We start from the raw sequence: 24,221 nt of genomic DNA on the forward strand, positions 1-24,221 counted from the left end.
TAATCTGAATCTGGGAGACACAAGCAGGATGCGAGGGCACAAGATGATCCTCCTGTGACAGCACACCAAGGGCCAGCAGCAGACACGGCAGGGGATGTAACAGGTGTAACCGGAGCGCTGGGACCTGGGCACCCTCCACAAGCCCACTGCGCTGAGGTAGAGAGCAAACCCACACTCAGATTGCAGGGGCAGGTAGCAGGGCTTGGGAGCGAGCGGGAGGGGAAGCAGCCCCTGCGCATTCCCACACACACGTGGGGGAGCAGTCCCAAGAGCTCGGCGGAGGCGCCGTCTTTCACTTGAGGGGCTGCAGGCTGCTGGGTTCTCTTACATGCATCCCTGGAATTTGAGGATCTCTCTGGAAACAGCGATAGGCACGGTCATTTGAGCTTCTTACCTAGGGAGCTTTAAAATCAGGGGTGAAATGACCTGAAATCTCATTTCATCTTTTCCTTCACCTAACACTGCTGTTCCTCATACCACAATCTCACAGGTTCATCTCCAGAGCGTACGGTACCTTCATATCTGCTGGGAGAGTCGCAGGCTTTCTGTGGGGTGGCCACTCGGAGGAAAATCTGCTGCCTCCACGAGTGTCTCCGTGTCTTCACGGGGGTCCTGCTGCCATCGCCAAGGTGGTTAGCTTTGGAGTCAAAGTCACTGAAAGCACAAAATGACGGACTCATGAGTGATGAGGAGATGTAATCAGGTATTTTAGCTTGACCTTTTGTTTTTAAACAAAACACATTATAAATTATCTTTGTATAAGAGAACATAATCAGATAATCCTGAAAGTTGAATCAAGCCCACAGTGACTTAACACTCCTAAGGGATTGCTTTCTTATAGGACACTTTTCATGAAGATCACAAGATCACATGAAGATCACATGAAGATCCTGGCCCCACTTCTGGAAAGAGGAACTGTCTAAAGGGGGTGCTGGCAGCAGGGTCTCCATCTCCCCCAACCCGAGTGTGGGAGTATTTTCTCAGCATAGGTCTGCATCTCCACAGATGGCCGTAAAAATGAAAAAAGTTAGATTACACAGAACCTTCAAGGCAATAATTCACAGTCATTTGCTTGATGACAACTATTTTAATATCCGTATTTTTTAAACTACAAAATAAAGTATATTTATCAACACATAACATAAATATAGTCTAATTAGTGATTCTTCTTCCTATTCGCAGGACTTGGGAAAGCCTGTGAAACTTACACCCGCGTACACACCCACAACTACGGATCACCTTGGCTTACAGGTCAGACATCCTGACTAATTCACCAGAACCATATGTTCACTCTCCAGAAACACTATTACCACTTAGAGAACTGCTTAAGACTTTCTTGAATCTTCTGAAAACACCACATTAATAAACTACTCCTAGTCAAACCTGGGGAACAAAAGGACTATATTCAATAGGAAAGTATAAGAAAGAAGATATGAGTCGATTTAGCTAAAATGATTTTTTGAGTGTCATAAAAAAACAGCTGAAAAATCCCTGTATATATCAACAATTCAACACTTCTACTCAGGCTTGATATGTCTAAATTAAACCCTACCTTTTTGTGTTCATAAAGTCAGAGGTGTTATTTTCATCTACAGGAGCCAGAAATTTAAGAAAATTTGGCACAGAGGAAGAAGAATGAAGTTTTTTCCGCAGGGCATTACGGTAGGAGATGCTGAGAGTTTGAGAAGAGAGTTCAGGATAAAGAAACACAAACACAAAAAGTATAAAATATAAGCTTTAAAATAAACACTTTAGTTCTTACTCTAATAAAGTTAAACCAAGTCAGAAATTAGGAAGTTTACAAATGAGATTTAACTTCTACGTTCAGTCAATAAAATTCTATCTTAAATGAATGGAGTCAATGAACTAATTCAAAAACATCAGTCCATTCAGTCGTGCAACATAACAAGCTCCAGACATCATCTGTGTGACACTGTGCCCACGGTTAGCAAGACTGTGCTATGCACTTTAACAGTGTGTTAAGGGTGTAGATCTCATGTTAAGCATTCTCACCAGAAAAAAATAAAAACCTAACAAAAAATCAGTCCATCTTCCAAAATGACTTTTCCTTTCAAACTGGAAAAAAATAATTTTCCTAAATTCATGAGGACATTTTTGATTTGGCACAAATTGCAGTGTATAAGATCAAACACAGTTCTTGTTAAATTGTGTGTGCATGTGTGTGTACGCACGTGCGTACAACAGGCAGAGATATGTGAAAATAAGTATGTATGAAATGGCTTGACATGAAGACCTGGCAAGAGTGATTAATCGATAGTAAAATTAATAGTAAATCAAGTCAGTTCAGATGATAGACTGAAAATAGTAAAACCAAAATCAGACAAGAACACACACACACACACATGCGCGCGTGCACGCGCGGCGGCCCTGGGTTCTCTCCCGCCACGCAGCACATCCTCTCTGTGCAAACTTCCCAGGAAGACAAACGACACTGAACTTGCCGCGTGAGTGTGCTCACCTCTTCGGCACGGCATTCCCACTTGGTTCTCCACTTGAGCTATGTTTTAGGTACTTAAAAAAATTGGGCGAGGAGGCGGAGGGGTTAAGACGAGACGGAGGAGCAGGAGCTGAAGACTGACCTGAGCAACTTTTAGACTCGCCCACAGCTGGATGATTCACACTAAATAGCAATTAGAGAGAAGGCAGGGCGATTAGCGGGGAGAGCGGGGAGCCAAGGGGGCCCCCCGAGGGGGGATGCAGACTGGGGACGCAGAGGAAACAGGCCAGAGCAGGCTGGGCTGCTGTCCGCTTATTTCAACAGCAGCTGTCATAGTCAGAGGAGGGCTCTTCACTTCCGTATCCACTGTCTCATTGGCAAAGGTAGTTTTCAGTTAAAAAAAAAAGTAGGGTGGAAAGTCATTCTTGACCATTTCTCACGCATATACACACCCAACAGTGCTTTTTCCTCTCTTCCCTTTTTAGAAACTGACAGCAATTTCTTTTTGTTTTTTACTTAAACCAAAAGCAAAGGAAAGCAAAACAAAATCCGTAGTTTTTAAAATACATTTCTCTTTAAAGTAAACAATGACCTGCCTTGAACTCAAGGTTTCATTTCTTGTGCATAAATGAGGAAAGAGTTCATAAGGAAGCAAAAAGCAAAACAGGTATGCTAAGGAGGGAGGGAGGAAGGGACATGGTCATTTTTTCACCCTCCCCACCCCAGCGTGATGGTCCAGCGAGGTCCATTAGGAAGCTGCACTCTTGGCGAGCAGGGAAATGTACTGTCAGGGATACCTCTTTCCTACCACCTCTGCTTGTGTGAAACTGCGGGCCAAGCAAGAGAACTGGGAATCTCTAGATAGGAGTGCATCCACGGTCACAGAAAATGCTCGAAACAGAGGGCTGGGGACATGGCAGAGAGGTGGAAAGGCAGCATGGGTATGCAGGGCTTGAAAAACACGGCAAGAACCCCATAACGCCTTACACTGTTGTCTCTGAGAGGTCATATAGTAAACACTAGCTCCCGGCATGTGTTCTGCCTTGGGGTCATGGTTATGCAGCCAATTTCTTGAAAACCATCATAATTATTTTCCATGGCTGACTGGAAACCAGCGGAGAGGCTCTGCTATGTCCTTCAGGTGGTTTCATTTCTTCACTCAAAACCTGGCCAGAACCTCCATCCAGACTCTGCATGATCCGTGCACGACCCCTACTGACACACGTCAGTCCCAGGAAGACAGCAACTCTATACAGGCGTGGCCTGTATATTTATACCCTGAGGAATTTTAAAAGATTTTTGAAGTTATTTTTAAAGATAACTCCGTGACTGCTTAGGGTCCAGTTAATTGCCAAGGGACCCCAGAAAGAGCCCGGAGATGATCTGCTCCCCTGCAGATTACCCATCTCTACAACCAGGAAATTCCAACTGCTGATTCGAGCCAAATTATTACAATAGGTAAATCCAGGTAGCCAGGCTCCAGAATTCTCAAACTGCAGGAAATTTCAGGCAGCATCCATGCTGGTTTGGTTACCCAGAGAAGCAGATGTACCCAGGTCACAACAGCTCAGGACTGAGCCAGCCCTGGGACCCCGGGCCACGCAGGCAGCAGAGGCAGCCAGGTCGCCGCTCGCGCTCCATTGGGGACAGGATGCTGCATCTCCGTTCCAGCAGAAAAGGGTCCCGGGTCTGCCAAGGACTCCTCGCCAGCTCGCCCCTCTGCCACCCGGCCCCAAAGCTGGCAGCTAGGTTCCAGCACGCCCACCTCGCACACTGTCCACAGGATTCCTAACCCCTTTGAGGGCCACTTCCCACCTGCTTCCTCCTGATGCTTGTGCCGGCTCCTGGACAAGTATCAAGCGTCTTATGTCGACAGAATTCCTACGGGAGGAGCAGAACTCACCTTCGAGTGTTAGCTCGTGAGCCCTCGGTACACCCTGACTCAAGTCTGTCACCCCACGATACCTGGGTGGCCCATACCCGGTGGCTAACGGATGTGCCCCAGCTATGTACACAACAGAGTCGCATTTTTAAACAAATCTTACTTCCGGTCCCGAGGAGTCTCTGTGCTCACAGAGTGGTACCTCAGAAGTTTCCTTTGGGAGACCCCTGGAGACCCCTGAGCCGGTTCCGGAGGCTCCTGGCACTCCACAGGCAAGTGGCTCAGGGTGTTGGCGCGCCTTCGGAAGCTCTGGCGGGGTGACAAAGGGGCGGGCTCTTCTGCGGGGTGGCTCTCCGGGTCACTGGACAGGTCCTCCGAGGAGCCGAGGAGCCTGAAGGAGCTCTCAGGTGTGGGCAAGGCCTCTCTGTCACACACAGACGGCTCCTGGCGGCAGAGGGACAGCAGGTCAGGCGTATCGCAGGAATCTCCTCCCAGGGGCAGGAAAACATTCTGATGCGTAAGCACATCTGATCATAATGCCATCTAGAGGCCACCGACAACCCAAGGACATGAAGGCCCAGTAAGTGCCTGCTTAGAGACCAAACGCTGGGTTGCTGGCCAGAGGGGGAAAACTGCCCACAGCCCAGGGGGTGGACAGAGCCGTTGTAGGTAAGCCGCGCACAGCCACTTCTCCCTGTAAAAGCTCTACGGTGCTTTGAACCCGCAGAGCTTGTCTGCACCCTTCACACCAATCAAGAAATTCTTTATCTCTGCCAAGTGTGTTCACACATGTTCTGGCCACGTTCTTAAGGCTCTCTGACTTTGATCTAATGCTGAAATTTAAGTTGGTGATCCTGAGGCTAAAAACTATATCCTATATTATTCTTAGTAAATGAAGAATCTCCCTTTAGGCACTTATTGCCAGAACTCACGGCCAATCGTTTAACTTCTTTCTGTATCCCAATTTTCTCAACTGTACAAGGAAGAGAGAAAGTGTATCTCACACGGCGTTTCAAGAATTAGGCAAGATAATCCAAGTGAAAGTGCACTGTAAAATGTTACACAAATATAAGTTACTGTATCAGGTACTCAATGAAGCTACTGAGGGGTAACCCCAACATTCGTTGAGAAGCATAACAATAATACCAGTGTCTTTCGAGATGTACGCTTTTTCAAAGAGATGAACTAATACTCGGGCAATTCTATGCTTAGCACTGTGCCCACACATGGCTGGTGGCCAATATACTCTTCTCCAATCAAAGACCATAAAATAGGGGGCAGGGGGAAGTGTATCAGCTTGCCCCGATGAACCTGCTAGAGGGGATAAATAAATCAACATGGAAAGAGTAAAATGAAATGAATGCATCAAATGATGGATTGAAGAATCTAAATTCTATCTGTTCATTTGCTTTATGGTTGAATGCCTTTCAAATGATATGTATTAAGGATTTTAATTTTTAGAAATATACGTTTATTGAAGGGAGAGATTATATACATTTAGTTTTATAGGAATTAGGAAAATTTAATTCCCAACATACTACAAAATATTAATTACCTTTAAACATAGCTGAAATTTTTCATTCTTCAAGATTCTGTAGTTCCAAAGACCCTTTAAGGATTTAAAATTTTGTCTAAGACCGTACATCACAGCAAACAATCTCCATTATGCAAACCTGTTCATCTCAATTCTTACTAACTTCCTTCCAAATTACAAGAAGGAATTAATCCTTAATCTTACACTTAAAAGGGCCACTTGGATGTTCCTCCACAATTAGATGATCAATCTACTGGTAGAGATCCAATTATGTGAAATAGCTTATTTTTACAACAGTTTCTCAATCTCAGGATAAAAAAAAGTAATGATGTGTAAAGAAATACACATAAAGGGGCTCCTGGGTGGCTTCAGTGGAAACGCCTCTGCCTTCGGCTCAGGTTATAATCTCAGGGTGCTGGGATTGAGCCCCAAGTCGGGCTCTCTGCTCGGTGGGGAGCCTGTTCCCCGCCACCCCCCCCCCGCCTGCCTCTCTGCCTACTTGTGATCTCTCTGAAATATAAATAAAATCTTTAAAAAAAAAAAAAAAGATACTCCCACACACAATACAAACAGGTAGCTTCTGAAAGTTGCGCTTCTCTTAAGATTATACAAATTCAAGCTTCGTGTATTTTCCTAGATCTGTGCTTTGGAGAAGAATACAAAACAAGCAATAAGACTTCCTGGAAAAGTCATTTGAGTGACACGAACTTCTTCACAGTATCTTTATTTGCAAAGATCTGGAAAGCCTCTTCCCTGTCCACTCCCACGGGTACAATGCCTAGCTTTTACAATTTAATTCAAAAGCACCATTGCCCCATTCCCGTGCTTTCTCTGGTTCCACTGATCCAAAATAACCACCCTTCCCCTTGCGCTCCTGAGACAGCTACGTTCCCGCCATCTCTTAGTCTAACTCTCAGGGTTCTGTCCATACTCTGATGCTGCTGCCATTGGAGTCTCACATTCCAGGTGAGCTCCTGAGGATAGAGGCTTTGTCCCATTCATCTATTAAACCATAAACTGTTTCCAATGTGAAGTAAACTGTACGGTAGAACCAGTAATATGGTGGACAGAGGTCAGATGACACTCCTTCCCACTAGATTTTAACACAGAAAATCCTTTTCAGAAGACTGGTATCTAGAGCCTTCCGCCCCCAGAGACAGTCCACAAACCCAGAGCACCCACGCCACCCTGGAGCTTGTCACAAATGCAGCATTCCAGCCCCCCCGCCCCGCCCCCAGCCTCCTGAGCCAGAGGCTGGATTTTTGCTGGAATCCCATTAACAGTAGGCCTGAGAACTTAAATTGCCCCTTCCAAGGCAATTTATCTCTCAAGGGGTCCACTGCAGGTGGTAGGAACAATCTTCTTGGTCTGCCACGAACATTTTTAAAATTAAAAAGAACCAAAGAGAACAGTGTGTGTCACAGGCTGTTTACGGTAAATACTGTTTGGGGCGATTTTAATTCTGGACGTGAGTGTGCACGTGTGTGTGTTTGTGTGTGTGTGTGATCGTGTCACAGTGTTAAATAAGTTTCTCACTGTTGGCCATGGTCTAAGCACTCTGGAAGCCACACGCCCAGGAGGAAACTCAGGAGAACTTCGGAGCTGTGTGGTCAAGAGACAGCTCCCCACAGCCTCCGTCTCTGGTGCGTCTGAAGTGGCTTTGGTAGCAGCAGGAAAGCTGGCCCCCCCAGCACATACCCCAAACTCACTTCCTGGTGGTTAAAAAAAGTTGAGGCTGCTTAAATGTCTAGAAAGCAAGAAACAAGGACACGGACACAGGTTTGTTACCAAAGAGAACCACTGGCTTGCTCGTTACCATGAAGCAGTGCTTGGGAAGAGACCCAAGGGGCGAAGCTTAGTTGTCTGATTCATAAGATCAGTAATATTTAATCACGATCATAGAGCCAGCCGAAGTGTCAAAGTATTCAAGCTGCAAACTTCATGCAATTCACAAACCCACTTTGGAGATTTTCCTAATTTCAATTATTTTTCATACTGGCCAAGAAGCCCATTAGCTGTTTTGTGATAAATGACCTCCCAGGCTCTCAGGGGTCTCAAACTGTGACCGTGCTTCTTTGTTTATGGAAGGGCCACTGCTTCGTGACGTGAGACTTTTCAGTCACAGAATTGCAAGACCCCTCCCCCTGCGCCAAGGATTCTCAGGCACCAAACTTGTCATGGCGAACATGCGGGGCTCCCTGGGGTCCTTTTGTAAGCTGTGCAGGTAGCAGATGAGCAGATGAGCAGAAGAGCGAAACCACCTAAATGTTCCTGACTTCCTCAGGGGTCACAGAGAGGGAAATGTGCTTACTTTGCTCGTGTTCCTTAAAGTGCTAGATGTGGAGCTGTCCAGATCCAGACTGGCAGAGGGTTCCTGGAGGCCTCTGGCTTTGCTACCCTACAGAAAGGAAAGCAGTCAAGTTAGGATCCCCTAGGCTACTGCAAACGCGTCAGCTAGAAGCAGCTTGGTCTATTTAAACAGTCTCGGGAAAAATGGATCTACTGAGAAAAGGTGCAGAGCACATATGTGCATTAAGATAATCCACATTTCTGGGTGCCTAAGTGGTTCAGTGGGTTAAGCCACTGCTTTCAGCTCAGGTCATGATCCCAGAGTCCCGGGATCGAGTCCCACATCGGGCTCCCGGCTCCATGAGGAGTCTGCTTCTCCCTCTGACATTGTCCCCTCTCATGTTCTCTCTCGCTCTTTCTCAAATAAATAAACAAAATCCTTAAAAAGAAAAAAAGAAAAAGATAATCAACATTTCTGTTTGTTTGTTTTGTTTGTTTGTTTTTTAATAGCGAAACCACCTAAATGTTCCTGAGCACCATGCAAATGTGTCATTTGGCAGGGATGACGGGCAGGAAGGAGAGACAATCTGTCTCTGAAGAAAAGCAAGTGCTAAAGCAGGCAGGCTCAACACCTCTCTCCCGAGTCCCAAGCTGTCACCGCCCGGCAGCAACAGGACACTCAGACAACGTTCTACCTGCTCAAGAGCTCTCAAAGGTGGCCACCTGGTTTTGTACATGGACTGTCATTAATTATCTCTAAGGATGTTGCAAAATTCTGAGAAACACCTTCAAACAAAATAAAATTCAACTAGAACAAAATTAAGCATGGTTCAAATGGAGTATATCATAAAATTAAAGAAAAAAATAAAAACAAAGAAACCCTGTAAGATATTTCAAGCTCCAGAAAGACGTGAAACTTTCAAAGAAAATCAAACTCTGATTTCTTAGGCATGCCATCAAAGGTCATCTCCACCCGCTGGGGTGGGGAGGACAGAACACGAAATTTCTTAGGGAGCTCCTAGATCGGTTTCCTAAGGAAACCTATGTTTCCTTCACTCTTCCTGCAGAATGCAGTCTACAAACATGCCCGTGAAGGGCCAGATACTAAATCTCCCAGGCTCTGGGGCCCATACGGTCTGTGGCAACTACTCAGCTCTGCACAAAAGCACACTAAGAATAGAGGCAAATGAATGCATACAGCTCTGTTTCCAAAACTTTATTATAAAAACAGGAGGTGGGAAGCACTTGACCTGAGCACCACAGTTCACTGGCCAGCTACAGAGAGGCCTAGACACGTGCCAGCCATGGCCGACGGTGAATGGCTTTTGAAGCTGTGCTTGGTGGCACTTAGGGACAAGGGGACCCATGCTTTACTACATCTAATCTGTGCTCTTCACAGAGACTGGTCAATACCAGGCTTTGTAAGAGAATTTCTTTTAACCTAAGCCAAGTTAAAAACTGAAGTGTGGGTAACGTTGCTCTAAGACAGAGAAGACATTAAAAAGGTTTTTACACTTCTGTACTTTATGACAAACACTGACGGCACAGCAGCAGAGAAATGAGGGCGCCCGGCTGGCCCCACTGGGAGAGCACGTGACTCCTGCTCTCAGGGTCATGAGGGTGAGCCCCACGATGAGTGTAGAGATATCTTCAAAGGAAATATATTTTTTTAAAGGCAAGGAACTGAATCTTATGTTCTCTTAAAAAGAGATTTTAACTTAGATTAGGAGAAATTATGCTACTTACCCGGGATAAAATACTTTCTAAAGACTCTGTTAAAGATCTCTTTGCTTTGTTTTTCAGCATATCGAGCCTAAATCGAGTGGCACTTGGAGGTAACTCACTTCCAATGTTCTCTGCTGTGATCTGGGAGGTCTAAAAAGTGAAACAATGAAAAGTTAAGTCAGTCACTCGCCACTTGCTGGCTCCTAGGAATGATCTCTAGGATGCATCTTTTTGACCCAGGCCACCATTCTGGCTCTGTGACCTCCTCTCACCGGCTCCTCAAAGGCATGGCTGCAAGTCCAGGAAACAGTTTGCCTCCAGGTATTGCTCTGACCGCTCCAAACAAAACAAGGAAATGTACGTGGAAAGCACTCCGTTAACCAAGCTCAAGAGCTTGGGCTCTGCGGTCGGCATTAGAGTTGTGTCACTCACTCACAGGCCCTGGACAAGTTACTTCCTCTCTCCTCAGCTTGGGTCCTTCCTCTGTCAATTCAGACCCACCTCAGGACCTAATCTGAATGCCTTGTTGCGAGAGCAAACAGGTAATTTACCGTGTAAGCTCTGAGCAGAGCTGCTGGTGCCCAAGGTGGACAGCGTTAGCTCTGCCAAGCAGAGGGTAACTTGCATTTGGGGGAATTTCAGAGGTTGGAACAGATTAAATCAATCAACTGAAGAATCCACTCCATAACCCTAAGTCGATCCCTTCATCACTTTCTGTGGATTCTGTCTTCTCCACTTCTGCCTCTGCCCCACCTAAGGCTTCCCTCACCCCTTCCCCAGTAACCACGCTTGCCCCCCTCACTGACCAAGACAACACATGCATCTGCACCCCCGCCCCCCAGCTCTGGCCAAGCACACATGCACGAGTTGAGAGCAGCAAGGAGCCCCGGACGGCAGCTAAGCGTCACAACTGCTGACGTGTATTGAGTGTCGGGTATATTCTCGGGGCTTTAAAGTGTGTTGGTTCATTCTGAAGCTCAGAAGCGGCCCGTGAGGAAAGCTCCCGTGTGTCCTCAGTCTGCAGGTGGAGGAGCTGAGGGACGGCAGGTGAAGACCTGTCCCAGGCCACAGAGCTGGGGAGCCGTGGAGAAGCATCTCTTAGCTACTGTTGCCCGTGTTTAACGGAACACGGTGCAGACCTCTTGGACGCGTCCTGGAAGCACCCTCTGTTTTCCAGCCACACAAACAGCCCTGCTCCTGAACGTGGTGTTCGTCAACTCGTCCCGTGTACCTTCACATACGTGTACGTATCCGTAAAACCCACGTGATAGACTACATGTAGCTGAAGCTTTAAATGAACCAATCACCCTGCAATACCCTCCCATAACTACCTTGTGTCTTTCAATGTAGTTTTTGAGATTCGTCTATGTTGACAAATGTTCTTTGGTTCACTCACTCTAATTAGAGTGCAGTAGTTCACTGGATGACAACGTAATTTGTTCATGTTCCTGTGCTTAAATACAGATTCCGTTGTGCTTTTACAAAGGCGACTGGGCTCATCTCTCCCAAACATCGCTCCTTAGCACATATGTGAAAGTTTTTGCAAGGCAAATAATTAGAAATGGCCTTGCCAGGTCATCAGGTCTGTGTGTCTTCACATGGGCCAGATACTGTCAAGTTTTTCTCCCCTAAATGATACTAATTCATAGTCACAATTCTCCTGTACATGGCATGGTCAGACTTTTCCATTTTTTGTCCATTTGGTGGGTATATGTAGTCTTTTGTCTTCCCCTGATTCCTATGTAACTAGGCATTTTTTATTTTATTTAGCTACTTGATGGTTACAGATATCATGTCTTCTTTGAAATGATGAATTCTTTTTTCAAGGCAAAGAAAGAGAAAGAAAAAGCCCTGGTAAGATCTACCTTTTGCCTTCATGCGGTCATCAGAGTTTTATTTCTGTGAGAACTAGAACATGCATTAAGAGAATGACAACCTGCTTAGAAACTCCTTCGAGGGAGACCGTCATTTATCTCTGTGTTTTCACAGAGTATACTGAGCCTGCTCTGGACACTTCGCACTTGCTTGCTGGGGGAGGAGTGAGTGAGCAATGATCACCGGGCAGGCCTGTGGGAAACATGTACCCAAAGCAACAGACTTACACAGCAGACACCGGCTAAGTGCCAGCCCCGGCAGGCTCCGCGGGCAGGTGCCTTCCTCATTGTCGTTGGGACCCACACAGGGCCCTCAGGGGCTGCCTGGGACTCGCCCACTGTCAGTTCTCCCACATAGTTAAGAAGTCGTGGGCTTGCTTTCAAGCCCCACACAAGTTTCCATAAAGTAGAAGCATTTTGAATGGACCGTTTGGATATATAAAGAAAACACTGGCTAGAAGACCAGTAGCACACAGCAGAAAGTATATACAAGAAAAACTGCACTTCTGTTTTGAAACCAGACCACAAGAATGTCCCTGAGTTCAAAGCTCCATCCGCTCTCCTCTGCCACCTAATAAGATGCTTCTCCAGGTCTACAATTCTAATATAATTAGAAAATAATTCATGTTTAGAAAGTATATTCCTTGTTTATTTTAAAATAAGCATCTAGACGTTTCTCCTTCAAAGATGATGCTGGTTCTTCAATAAACTTCCAATTTGGGGAGCTAGAGTGATTTGCACCGCGGTCATCACACTGCCCAGCCCATGACAGACAGGGGAATTCTGTGCACGGGAGTCTGGAGCCAAGTTTTCAATTCTGCGGCTACAGTGACGTTCTCGGTCAGAATCCACCATCCCATGGCGCCACAGCAGCCTTATTTGTAACCATGAGCACCGTTAAGTAGCCGAGGTGTCCACCCCAAGGACGATGGGAGAAATTGTGGGGCCGCCCATAGAACAAAAAGGAACAAGTGACTCGTCCACGCAACAGCATGAACAAGGACACGAACAGGCTAAGTGAAAGAAGCCAGAGCTGAACGGGTACAGACTCTGATTCCGTCTGCAGAAGTTCTAGAACAGGCAAGATTAATCTATGGTATAAAGAATCAAAACTGTGGTTGCCTGCGGGAGGGGTGGTGAGGACCGGCAGAGGTATGGGGGTACACTCCGGGGTGAAAGAGGGCGCTCTCTGTCTTGATGGGGCCTGGGCCACCCAAACGTATGAAGATCTCAAAACTCAACAAGTAGGACACTCCAGATCTGTGAAACTTACAGGATGCCAATCTCCAAAAATAACTGTGAACTACAGCTAACTGTATCACGCTGAAGTGTGTAGGAATAAAGGGTGCTGGTATCCAAAAGCTACAAGTCATCCCAAAAAAAGGCGAAATAAGAGATGACGGATACATGGGAACGCAAATATTGCAGAACGCTACAAATGGTATAATCTGGATGGTGGGCATATGAATGTTCACTGTGTGTTTCCTCCAACTTTTCTACATGATTGAAAATTTTTCAAAATAAAATGTCAGAAGAAACTCCTCTATTGGAAAACGGACCCAGGCAAATCGGTGAGTGGTTATATAACATTAGATTTTGTTAGGTAAGCTCCTAAAAAGCACAGTGATTAAAATATCACCCTCGGGGGGCGCCTGGGTGGCTCAGTGGGTTAAAGCCTCTGCCTTCGGCTCAGGTCATGATCTCAGGGGCCTGGGATAGAGCCCCACATCGGGCTTTCTGCTCGGCAGGGAGCCTGCTTCCCTCTCTCTCTGCCTGCCTCTCTGCCTACTTGTGATCTCTGTCGGTCAAATAAATAAACAAACTCTAAAAAAAAAAAAAAAAAAAGGATATTGCCCCCGGACCTGTGACACGGGCTGCCATTCCTACACGCGCTGCTTGACCTCTTCCCCAGATCCCCAACTCCAACAACGGCATTACACCACCTGCCTTGAAAAAGTTGTAGAAAAACTGGAATCGCTCATGCAAAAAATTCAAACTCTGGTACATGGCAAATATTAAGTGACAGCTGATTCAATATTCTTAATTTTTTGCACCAGCTCTATCCAGACAAGTAGAAACAATATGTCCGCTGACTAAAATGTGACACTTTTCTAACTTTATTACTTTACAGGTCTTTGCCCAAAGCGATTCTTTGTTTCCCATAAGAACAAAATATCCTTCAGTTTTTCTATTTTATAAAAAAATGGCTCCTCTGACAGCTAGCCAACGCTGTCATTTTAGTCTTTGGAAAGCACGTACAGCATTCACCACTGGCTCGGAGCAGTGCAGCCCTGAGTCTGTGCTCAGCGTCTTCTGAACACTCGAAGGCCAGAGGGCCACAGAAGTTCACTGCCAAAACCATGGTCCTACTCTCCAGGTCAAGTCATAACACTATCCAAAGGCTATGGGAATTTTCAGGTGCAACAAGAATGGAATTGACATTCATGTAGTTAAACTATCTGGGAGCAGAAAAGGAGAGCAGGAATCGACTGGTGAATCTCAAAGCATCGTCTGACCCATCTAAAAGCAACAGTGGCTCTGAAAAGCCCGATCCTCAGAGCTTGAGCGGGTGTCCAGTCCCCAACCACAACTGGGGATCAGAGCAACTTCTTTACAGTCACAGACAGGAGCCTGCTGGGTAACTAAAGGTTTAGAAACCTCTAGAGAAAGCACTGGAAACTCTGCTTTGTGAGGCTTGGACGCTGTGACTTAAATTCTCAAGTGGAAAAAAAAATTAAATATACTTCACTGGGCTAAACGACGCCCAAATCATATCTGTTCCCTAAATATCGGTTTGTACTTAGGTCAAAACTTTCCATCCAGCATAAATGTTTTATTCCCCTCTAGCAATTATAAATCATTTCAAAATTGTCAGTTTCCTGTTGGGAAAAGTTAGGGAAGAAAATTACAACAGGACAAAACTATTAATGGCACAAGAGGGGAAAAAAAAAAAACAAAAGGAGTGGAAACGAAAAGTAAGAAGTTGAAAAGCAACAGCGAATTCACTGTCAGGCGGGCTGGGTGGCCCACCTGAGTGAACAGGAGAACACAGAAACCCCACACTGTCCTGGGAGTGGAGGGATGGGAACCGATAGAGGCCAGACGCGCACAGACACAATGCACAGGTGTTAGGGTCCCTGCTAAGAGACACTATGGCTGGCCAAGGAGACGAAAAACAACGTCAGACACTGTACTTGAGCGCTGTGAACTCAGGAAAGGTACCTGACTGCCACTGTCAACTGTAAGGTAGAAATCTGGGGAGAATAAAACTGCATGGTTAAGTGACCAGAAAAGCAGAGATATTTACAGGGAGGGGGCTCGCCACTGAGCACTAAAGCCCCTGTAGAACAGGGCAGTTAGGCATTTTATAAAAAGGCAACCTGGGCACCTGGCAGCTCGATCGGTTAAGTGCCCAACTCCTGGTCTCGGCTCAGGTCACGATCTCATAGTTGTGAGACAGAGCCCCATGTCAGGCTCTGTGCTGGGCGTGGAGCCTGCTTAAGATTCTCTCTCTCCCTCTGCCCCTTCCCTACCTTTCTAATCTCTCTCTCTCTCTCTCTCCATCTCTCCTCTCTCTTCCCCTTAATCCCTCTCAAAAAACAAACAAACAAAAAAGACTGGGGTGCCTGGGTGACTCAGTTAGTTAAGTGACTGCCTTCGGCTCAGGTCATGATCCCAGGGTGCTGGGATCGAATCCCATGTCGGGCTCCCTGCTCAGCAGGGAACCTTCTTCTCCCTCTGCCCCCTCATGCTCTATGTCCAATAATACAAAATAACATCCTAAAAAAAAAAAAAACAAAAACAACAACAAACAAAAAAAACCCCATATACTTTTGGAAAATTAAGGAATTTTTTGAACATCTTTCAGTGATGTTTTCCTAGATTTTCTGACCTACAAGGAACTTAATTACAAAATGCACATTGAAGTTCCACTGGTTATCGTGAGTTGACTTACAGAGAGTCTGACAGACATAAGAACATAATCTGTGATACCACGTGCCCGGAATCCCAGACTCGGAGCTCTTCAAAGAACAGACCAGCAGCAAGCCCCAGCTTCGGACACGGCACCCCGAGACAGAAAAGGTGAACAATGTTTGTGGCCAGAAGAGGAAGGCAAGCTGACTCCGGACCTCTACCACGCAGAACAGAATTAATGCCGGTTCACTATGTGGCCAGCATGTAAGCCAGGCTCTCTAACGCTGCCCCTGACGGGTCAGGGGCGCTACCTTACATCCTTGTAGTACTGACATTCCAGGGAACCTCCAGGCTCTTTAGGAATTCTGAAGGCAGAGAGGCAAGGTCATTCCCGTTTTCCCGGGGAGAGAGGGGAGATGACCCAGACAGGCTCCCTGCAGGTCAAGTAGCGGGAGTATCTGTTCTTAAACCTCATTCTCGCAGCTCTACACCAGCCCTCGGCTGGGAGAGCCTGCTCCGCCCCCACCCCCAGGGTGCTGACGCCAACTTCCCTCCCTGCCTCCAAACACAGTCTAAATATTTCCAAATTTCCCCTATGTGTGCAACAAGTAAAAATAAAACATAGGGAGAAAAAGAGTTTCAGAACTTGAGAAAATCCTCAAGATTCCATTTTACACAGCATCCTGGTAAAATTTTAAAAAGAGGAAAAAAATCCCATACCTGCTTTACCTCCCCAATATGGACGTGACCTTTTTGTTTCTCTTCGTATAAACATCTTAGGAAAGAAATAATCAATTCATTCTCTCGCTGTTCACTTCTTGGTCTTGATTTCTTAAAAAGAAAGAAAGAAAGAATACATTTATTTTTAGTTGTCAAAAAAACTGCTAAACCATGCCTTTGAAAATGCTAACAGCTTCCATCCGCCCGTTATAATGGGTGCTTTTACCCAACCACCTCACTAGGGGGCACCAACGATCCTAGCTAGACAGGAACACCAGTCTTGAAATGGGACAATGGAGCCCCGTGAGCCAGATTCAGCTTTTGACCTCTGATGTCCTTATACGTAAATAGTTCACATCAGAAGCACAAATATTTAATAAATAAGTTGTCAACAAGAAAAGAATAAAATCAGTGTAAACATCCAGAGGTCAAGAGCCACAGTGGCTAGCTACAAGTTTATAAACTTTTCAGGCTAGGGAACTGGAAAGGAAAAGAGCAAGTGGCTCAGGATCATGGTCTCACACAGCCAATGTGTTGGTCAGCATGAAGCACTTAGTGCAAGCCCCTCAAGGTATAAACTTGCACGCAATATTTCATGGCACTGAGTCGCTTTTCTTTTTCCCTTTTTTTTTTTATTTTTTTTTTTTAAAGATTTTATTTATTTATTTGAAAGACGGAGATCACAAGTAGGCAGAGAGGCAGGCAGAGAGAGAGAGAGAGGGAAGCAGGCTTCCTGCGGAGCAGGGAGCCCGATGCGGGGCTCGATCCCAGGACCCTGAGATCATGACCCGAGCCAAAGGCAGCAGCCCAAACCACTGAGCCACCCAGGCGCCCCATTTTCCCTTCTTTTTTAAGGAAATTCTCCCTGCATCTTTTACTTTCCAGACAGTGAGTGGCAAAGCACACTGAACCAGAAATCAGGATACATAGGTCCTGGATACTGCCTGTGAGTGTGACCAAAGGCGAGTCATTGCAACCTTAGCTTCCTCATCTGTCCAGAGAAAGATTATGCACCAAATAAACTCCAAGGTCCCAAATTCTTTGATCTAAAACATCAGGGTTCATTTTTAGAAGACCATTGTAATTTAATGTATCATTTTCTTAGAAAAATTAAGAGAAAAGTTATTCTGAAGACATGCAAAATTGCTAGTCTATAAACCTTGAAAATACGGGTTTTTGAAGATTTTGTTTGAGAGAGAGAGAGAACACGAGCAGGGGGACGAGAGGAAGAAGAAGCAGACTCCGCGCTGAGAAGAGAGGCCGCCATTCAGCGGGTAGCGTGCGAGCCCTAGGACCCCGGGATCATGACCTGAGTTGAAGGCAGTCACTTAACCAACTGAGCCACCCAGGCGCCTTGAAAATATGTGTTTTTCATAATGGGTGATTATCCATTTTCCTGCTCCCCACTCCCATTCCAAACCTGCAGCCTGCCCTTCAGAACAAAGGTGGTAATAAATGAGTCAACTTTACAGACATCCAGTCTGGATCAAGGCCACTCCTGGAAACCTCCTCCCTGAACTAACCTAGAAAACATGATTTCACTCTGCGTGTCGCAGGTTTTGGAAGCAAAGGTGACACTAACCCAGACCTTCTGGTATTCCTGCTCTTTAAAAAAAGATAATTTGAAATGATAAGTTGTTCCTCCTATGACTCAAGGAAAAGATAGTAAATGATTAGAACGGGTTGTTTTCACTGGGGACTTCCTGTTCTTTAAATCTCAGATTTCAGGACTGAATATCCTAGAACAGATGCTCTCAATCTCGATTCCAAGCCGCAAACCTCGATGTTATGAAGTTTTACACGTTTTATGTAACAAGTGCATTTTTCCAAAGAAAGTTCCTATTAGATCTTCAAGAAAGGAGAGGATAGTCATGCACCACAGTCCCAACTTCGCACCGAGCACCTCAAGGAGGTGACACACACACTGTGAGTCTATACGCCCAGGAGGCAAAAGGGACACTCGTTCACTGCTGGTGGGACTGCACAATGACCAGCCACCGCGGGGGCCAGTTTGACAGCTTCTTATGAAACCAACCATGCTCTTACCACGCGATCCAGCAAATCACACTGCTTCAAGTTTTCCCAAAGGAATGGAAAATTTACGTCCATACTAAAACCAACACACAAATGTTTATAGCAGTTTTATTTATAACTGCCGAAACTTACGAGCAACCCAGATGTCCTACGACAGAGAATAAACAAATTGTGACACGTCCATAAAATGGAATATTAGGGGCACCTGCGTGGCCCAGGCTGTTCAGCATCTACCTGTCTAGGGCTCAGGTCATGACCCCAGGGTCCTGGGATGGAGCCCAGTGTCGGGCTCCCTGCACAGCGGGGAGGGAGTCTGCTTCTTCCTCTGCCTCTGCTCCTCTCCCTGATTGCACCCTCTCTCTCAAATGAATAAATAAAGTATTTTTAAAAATGGGTGATTATTCAGCACTAAAATAAAAAGAACTATCGTGCCATGAAAAGACATGGAGGAACTTGAAATGAATTTTGTTAAGTAAAAGCCAATCCCCTGCACGCTGTATGATCCCAACTGTATGACATTCTGGAAAAGGCAAAACTATGGAGAAAGTAACAGATGAGCAGAGGCCTGGGGTTTGCTGGAGGGGGAGGAATGAACTGAAGGGACAGAGAGGAGTTTTAGGGTAGTGAAAAACAATTCTGCTGATCCTGTAATTGTGGGTACATGCCACTATGCATTTGTTAGAACCCACAGAATGTACAACAGTAAAAGCTAACCCTAATGTCAACTATGGACTTCAATTACTAAAAATGTATCAATAGGGGCTAACCAGTAGTAACAAATGTTCCACACTAAGACGCAATGTTAATCATAGGGAAAAGTGGCCTAAGGGTAAGGGTGGGCTGTGGGCAGTCATATGGGGACTCTATATTTTCTACCCACTTTTTCTACAAAACTAAAACAGCTGTAAAAAAAAAATAAAGTCTATTTTTTTTTTTTGAAGTCTAAGAAAGAGGAGCACACGGGAATTAGGGGAGGCCTCTGAACAGACACCCAAGAGTTAGAACCATTCCTTCTTCCATAACAATTAAATATTTGGGGCTGTTCTCACAGGAAAATGTGTATTTTTCTTGGAGAAACTGTACACTTGCTTATTTCAAAGTCTCAAAAAAGGTTAAAAATGCAGGAATAAGAGAAAGACATTTTCTTTTCCTGAAAATATACAAGAAGGAAGTTCAGATGGACGAAAATGAGACAAAGGAGCACCACGTATTGTCACAGGCAGAGGAACGGAGGCAGAGGAAGACACACATCATGAGGTCGTGAAACATCAGAGGAAAGTCACTAAGTTCAGAAATCCATATCCACGATGTCCTACAATGTCAAAAAATAAATCCTTCCTTAAAATATCTGAAAGGTGATTGTGGCTACTCTTCTACTGAGTTCAAATGATTAGCAAGGTGTCTCACCACCCTCCACGTGGCAACTCACCCCTTTGTACGGGTGATTTGATTTTATAAACACTCATTAGTGAGAGAGACAAGTCTGAGGAAAGTGATGGGGAATCCAGTTTGGACAGCATCACTTTGCAGTTAAAAATGAACTTGCTTTGTTGGGGCGCCTGGGTGGCTCAGTGGATTAAGCCACTGCCTTCGGCTCGGGTCATGATCTCAGTGTCCTGGGATCGAGCCCCGCATCGGGCTCTCTCCTCAGCAGGGAGTCTGCTTCCCCCTCTGTCTCTGCCCGCCTCTCTGCCTACTTGTGATCTCTCTCTCTGTCAAATAAAATAAATAAAATCTTTAAAAAAAAAAAAAAATGAACTTGCTTGTAAAAAATCAATCCTGCTGGGGCGCCTGGGTGGCTCAGTGGGTTAAGCCTCTGCCTTTGGCGCAGGTCATGATCCCAGGGTCCTGGGATCAAGCCCCACATCCGCATCCGGGCTCTCTGCTCAGCGGGGAGCCTGTTCACCCCTCTCTCTCTGCCTGCCTCTCTGCCTACTTGTGATCTCTGTCAAATAAATAAAATCTTAAAAAAAAAATCAATCCTACGGTGTCTGAAGTCAGGACTGTTGGTCCCTGGGTGTAATACCAGTAGGGGAGGGAGGGGGAGGAGCTGGAAATGCTCTATTTCTTAATCTTCGGGCAGGCTGGCTGCATAGGAGTATTCATCTTATAAAAATTCGCTGAAATACACATACCACTGATCTGAGCACTTTTCTCCTATTAGATTTCATTTAAACAACTACAAAACAACTGATTGCCTGTTAAAAGTAACAAAGCCAATTCTGCCGCATGCTTCTTGACCTTATTTCTGTGAGAAGGCCTATGAGTTGAACATCAGAGGGACTGAAAACCGAATTCCCAGCGCGGACTGATGAGTACCAGAATGCTGAGAGTCCACAGACTTCGGCCGGTGCTACTTGAAATGGCAATGCTCACTTGGACACTGCTTTATGACATCTTCTTACAAAGTTATAACCAAATCTTAGAGGAAATAATTTTAAAGCCATGGAAAATCCAACAAAGTTGATATTCTTCACAAAGTTGGGGAGGGGGCGTCCCTCTATTAATCCTTAAAATTTCTGAAAAATCATATTCTTTAATCCATCACTGACCCCCCCACTGAGTATGAATCGACTTGTTTTATCTACTCAGTATTGGTTCAGCCATTCCCTGAAATACCATCATTCAGCAGGACAGAGCTGGACTTGTGAGGCGTCTCCTTTGCTAGCCCTACTTGGACTGGAAAGCACTGCAGGGGACCAACCACTGGAAGCCCTGGGCCGCCTGCATGGTGAGAAGTGCCTGAAGACGGTGCATTTCAGAAGGTCATCAATTAAACAATGGCTGTGAAGTGTCACAAGTCCCCCAACAGAAGGGCTCACAGGCCCCCAGGCTCATAAGGCACCAAGTTCTCTCAGCATTCTCAAAGTCAGCTTGCATGTGGCAACAACAACCTCCTGCGACACGTGCAGAGCCCCCAAGGGTTTCTACTCTTGGTGTCCTGTGTGGTCTGCCCTTGTTTCTCTTCATTAAGCATTTATTTACAAAAACACTGATTATGTATTCTTTAAGTAATTACATACCATTCATTTCAACCATAATTACATTTGTCTTATGAAGGTCTGCCCTTGGAGAACTCTTCAGAAATAAATTACCCTCCAGGAAAACTGTACAAAGGAACTTATTAACCTTCCTGTTTACAAAAGGGGTCCTGACACTGCAAAGCCACCTTTCTATGATCTGTTTGAAAGGTATAATTTGCAAACACATTAGCAGGCGCTCCTACCTAGAAAGAAACTTGGTTTATAAAATGTTTTATAAGAACCAAGAACGGGGGTGCCTGGGTGGCTCAGTCATTAAGCATCTGCCTTCGGCTCAGGTGATGATCCCAGGCTCCTGGGATCAAGTCCTACAATGGGCTCCCTGCTCTGGGGGAAGCCTGCGTCTCCCTCATAAATTCTCTTTTTAAAAAAATTCCTCTAACAACAACAGCAAACAAAACAAAACAAAACAAAACCAAGAATGGCCATTGAAAATAATTCAGTGAAACCCCCAAGCCATTAGAAGAAGATATCCATGTCAAATTGTATCTCATAAGGAGGAGCTGCGCTTACAATGATGGAGGACAAAGTAAGCGTTGGCTTTTCATACCCAGTGTCACTTCCCTTTGGTCTTCAAGCCAATCGAGTTACAGAGCCTTCTAGAACAACACATAGGGGCCCCAAGATATGGACTGCATGCATTTACAAATAACAGGGAAAAAAAATAAAACACAACCCTGTATCATCACTTTTCTCTAAAAAGTCTCTTGTCCATAATGCACCGGTTGTCTAAAAATTTAAACGGGTCAAAGGGAATCTCAGAATCACATCCGTTAGGAATTTCTCACTGCCAAAGAACACTTATTGCTGATGCTGAGTCATCGCACTGTTTTGGGATGGCTACACAGTGCTGTCTGAATAAAAGATGAAACACACGTTAGGGGAGGAATGTGCATCTCCTGAGCTTGCGACAAAGATGTTCCCCAAAGTGGCTCGCTAACACTCGACCATCAAGCAGATCGGCATCCAGGGCAAAGGCCCGGCCTCCACCGTAAACGCATTTAGAGTCAAAAGCAAACTGCCCATGCATTTATGAATTCCAAGTACAAATCGCACTAAGGTTTTCTGAGTACTCTCTACTCAGAACTCTAAAGATCCTTTAAGTAAAAACAAAGTAGCCTGTTTCAAGTTGATTCAGAAGCAAACAAGAAAATTTAAAGGCAATTGGAAACTGTGAAAACTACAATCTAAGCCACTTGTGAAACTGAAAAACCTTCCATTGCTTTCCTTCTCCGAACATATGTCACTCCTGCCAGAAAACGGGCCAGGGGCCGGTGTGTACAGCCCCGCGCCAGTGAGGAGGCCGAGAGAACTCGCCATCCAGAGCTGTCGTCCTTCTAGATTGGGCTGATGACTCCTCTACAGTACCCCTGCCACTCCCCTCCCCACAAAAAAAGATATTCTTCGTCCTGATGTGCTCTCCTCCCTACAGAAGTGCCAGGAAACCTCAGAAGATGCCCCTTGGCCAGAGTGGACATGAAATCTGTGATGAGCTCACTAAAGATTCATAATGAACACAGTCCAGATGCCGGCACACGCAGCATCGTTTCCCGAGCTACATGGCCTCTGCGTGTGAGAACAAGATAGTTTCCAGTCAGCAACGAGCCTGGCTCTGGTTTTGTATTTTGTTTTTATATTTAGGCTTGATACACAGTTGTAAGTAGGTAACATTATCTGCATTCCTTTCCAACACTGAGGACCAAGGGAGAAACAGTGAGTGACCAAGCTTACGTACGAAATCCTATCTCTGCCCACTCCCACACTTTGGGACTGGAATCCCAAGCAGGAATGGGCTGGCAGAGGTGTCCTGGGGAGCAAAGGAATGCTCGGGGACCAAACTCCACGTCATCTTTCTCCTGGGTGGCAGGCTCTTTCCACTCAGCAATTTCCTTTCTCTCATCCCAAAATATTCTTTAAGGCAGGACTTCTCCAGGTTAGTCACATTCACCATGAAAACCAAGACCCGGTGGGAGTCTGCATCTGACCTGGCTCCTGCCCAGGGCTGGTGAGCCTGAACCAGGAGGAACCAGGTCCGCTTCCTCCCAGCTGGGATCATCTCACAGATAAGCTGCTCAGCTCTGCTTTAAGTTTAGCAATTAGAAACTTGTGCCTACCTGAACCTCCTCAAAAATAGTTGCTTGCTCCTGATTACTTAATGTCGTCAGGTGCTTCTGGAGCTCTAGTTTGGTTTTGGAAGAATTCATTCCTGTTAAGAAAAAAAAAAGAGAGAGAGAGAGACATGAAAACACACTATGGAGAAGTCACAAGGTACAGTAGAACTTCCGACTCGGGCTTTTCACATCCTTATGTACTCCAGGCTTCCAAAGTTTTCCGGACATTCTACTCAGTCATAACGTTCGTGATGGCAATGATGACAGCTAACATTTTTTAGCTGAGTCCTCACGTGCCAGGCACAGTCTTAGACACCAGGCCTGCCTCAGTTAACACTGAGAACAACTGGTGAAGACGATCAAGTTAGCCCCATTTTACACTTGAGGAAACCGAGACCCAGAGAGCTGGGTGATCGCCAAAAGACCACCACGCTGGACCCCATCTCAGGCCTCTGCGGTTCCGAATTTTCTTTTCTCCACCATTCTGTGTTAGAACACCTCGCACAATCAGAACACTGTCTGCATCAGTACTTATATACAAACTAGACAACTCAAGGGAAAACATCTGCTGCCCTATCATGTTCTCCTCCACAGTCGGCTCCCTGCAGACTGATTCACGAAGCTACCCACCTTCGTTT

At 45.6% G+C, this 24,221-nt stretch overlaps 1 protein-coding gene across 8 annotated transcripts in view; it reads right to left on the minus strand.

Moving 5' to 3' along the window:
- TBC1D1 (TBC1 domain family member 1) overlaps positions 1 to 24,221 on the minus strand; it is a 227,663-nt gene that overhangs the window by 83,109 nt on the left and 120,333 nt on the right. For 4 of the 8 annotated variants that reach the window (XR_014311231.1, XM_082728915.1, XM_082728919.1 and 1 more), the window contains 8 exons: positions 23,587 to 23,678; positions 16,398 to 16,508; positions 9,910 to 10,038; positions 8,186 to 8,272; positions 4,504 to 4,784; positions 2,480 to 2,641; positions 1,553 to 1,672; positions 515 to 654 (listed from right to left, as the gene is read on the minus strand). Coding sequence is in view for 7 of the 8 variants with exons in the window: in XM_082728915.1 (XP_082585041.1) it covers positions 515 to 654; positions 1,553 to 1,672; positions 2,480 to 2,641; positions 4,504 to 4,784; positions 8,186 to 8,272; positions 9,910 to 10,038; positions 16,398 to 16,508; positions 23,587 to 23,678 (1,122 nt within the window). In the remaining variant the exon portion in view is untranslated. The remainder of the gene's footprint in view (positions 1 to 514; positions 655 to 1,552; positions 1,673 to 2,479; positions 2,642 to 4,503; positions 4,785 to 8,185; positions 8,273 to 9,909; positions 10,039 to 16,397; positions 16,509 to 23,586; positions 23,679 to 24,221) is intronic. The other 4 variants (XM_082728917.1, XM_082728916.1, XM_082728920.1 and 1 more) reach the window with 1 other exon arrangement.

The sequence above is a fragment of the Mustela nivalis genome, assembly GCF_964662115.1.
Source record: "Mustela nivalis genome assembly, chromosome: 4".
Classification (NCBI taxonomy): Eukaryota; Metazoa; Chordata; class Mammalia; order Carnivora; family Mustelidae; genus Mustela; species Mustela nivalis.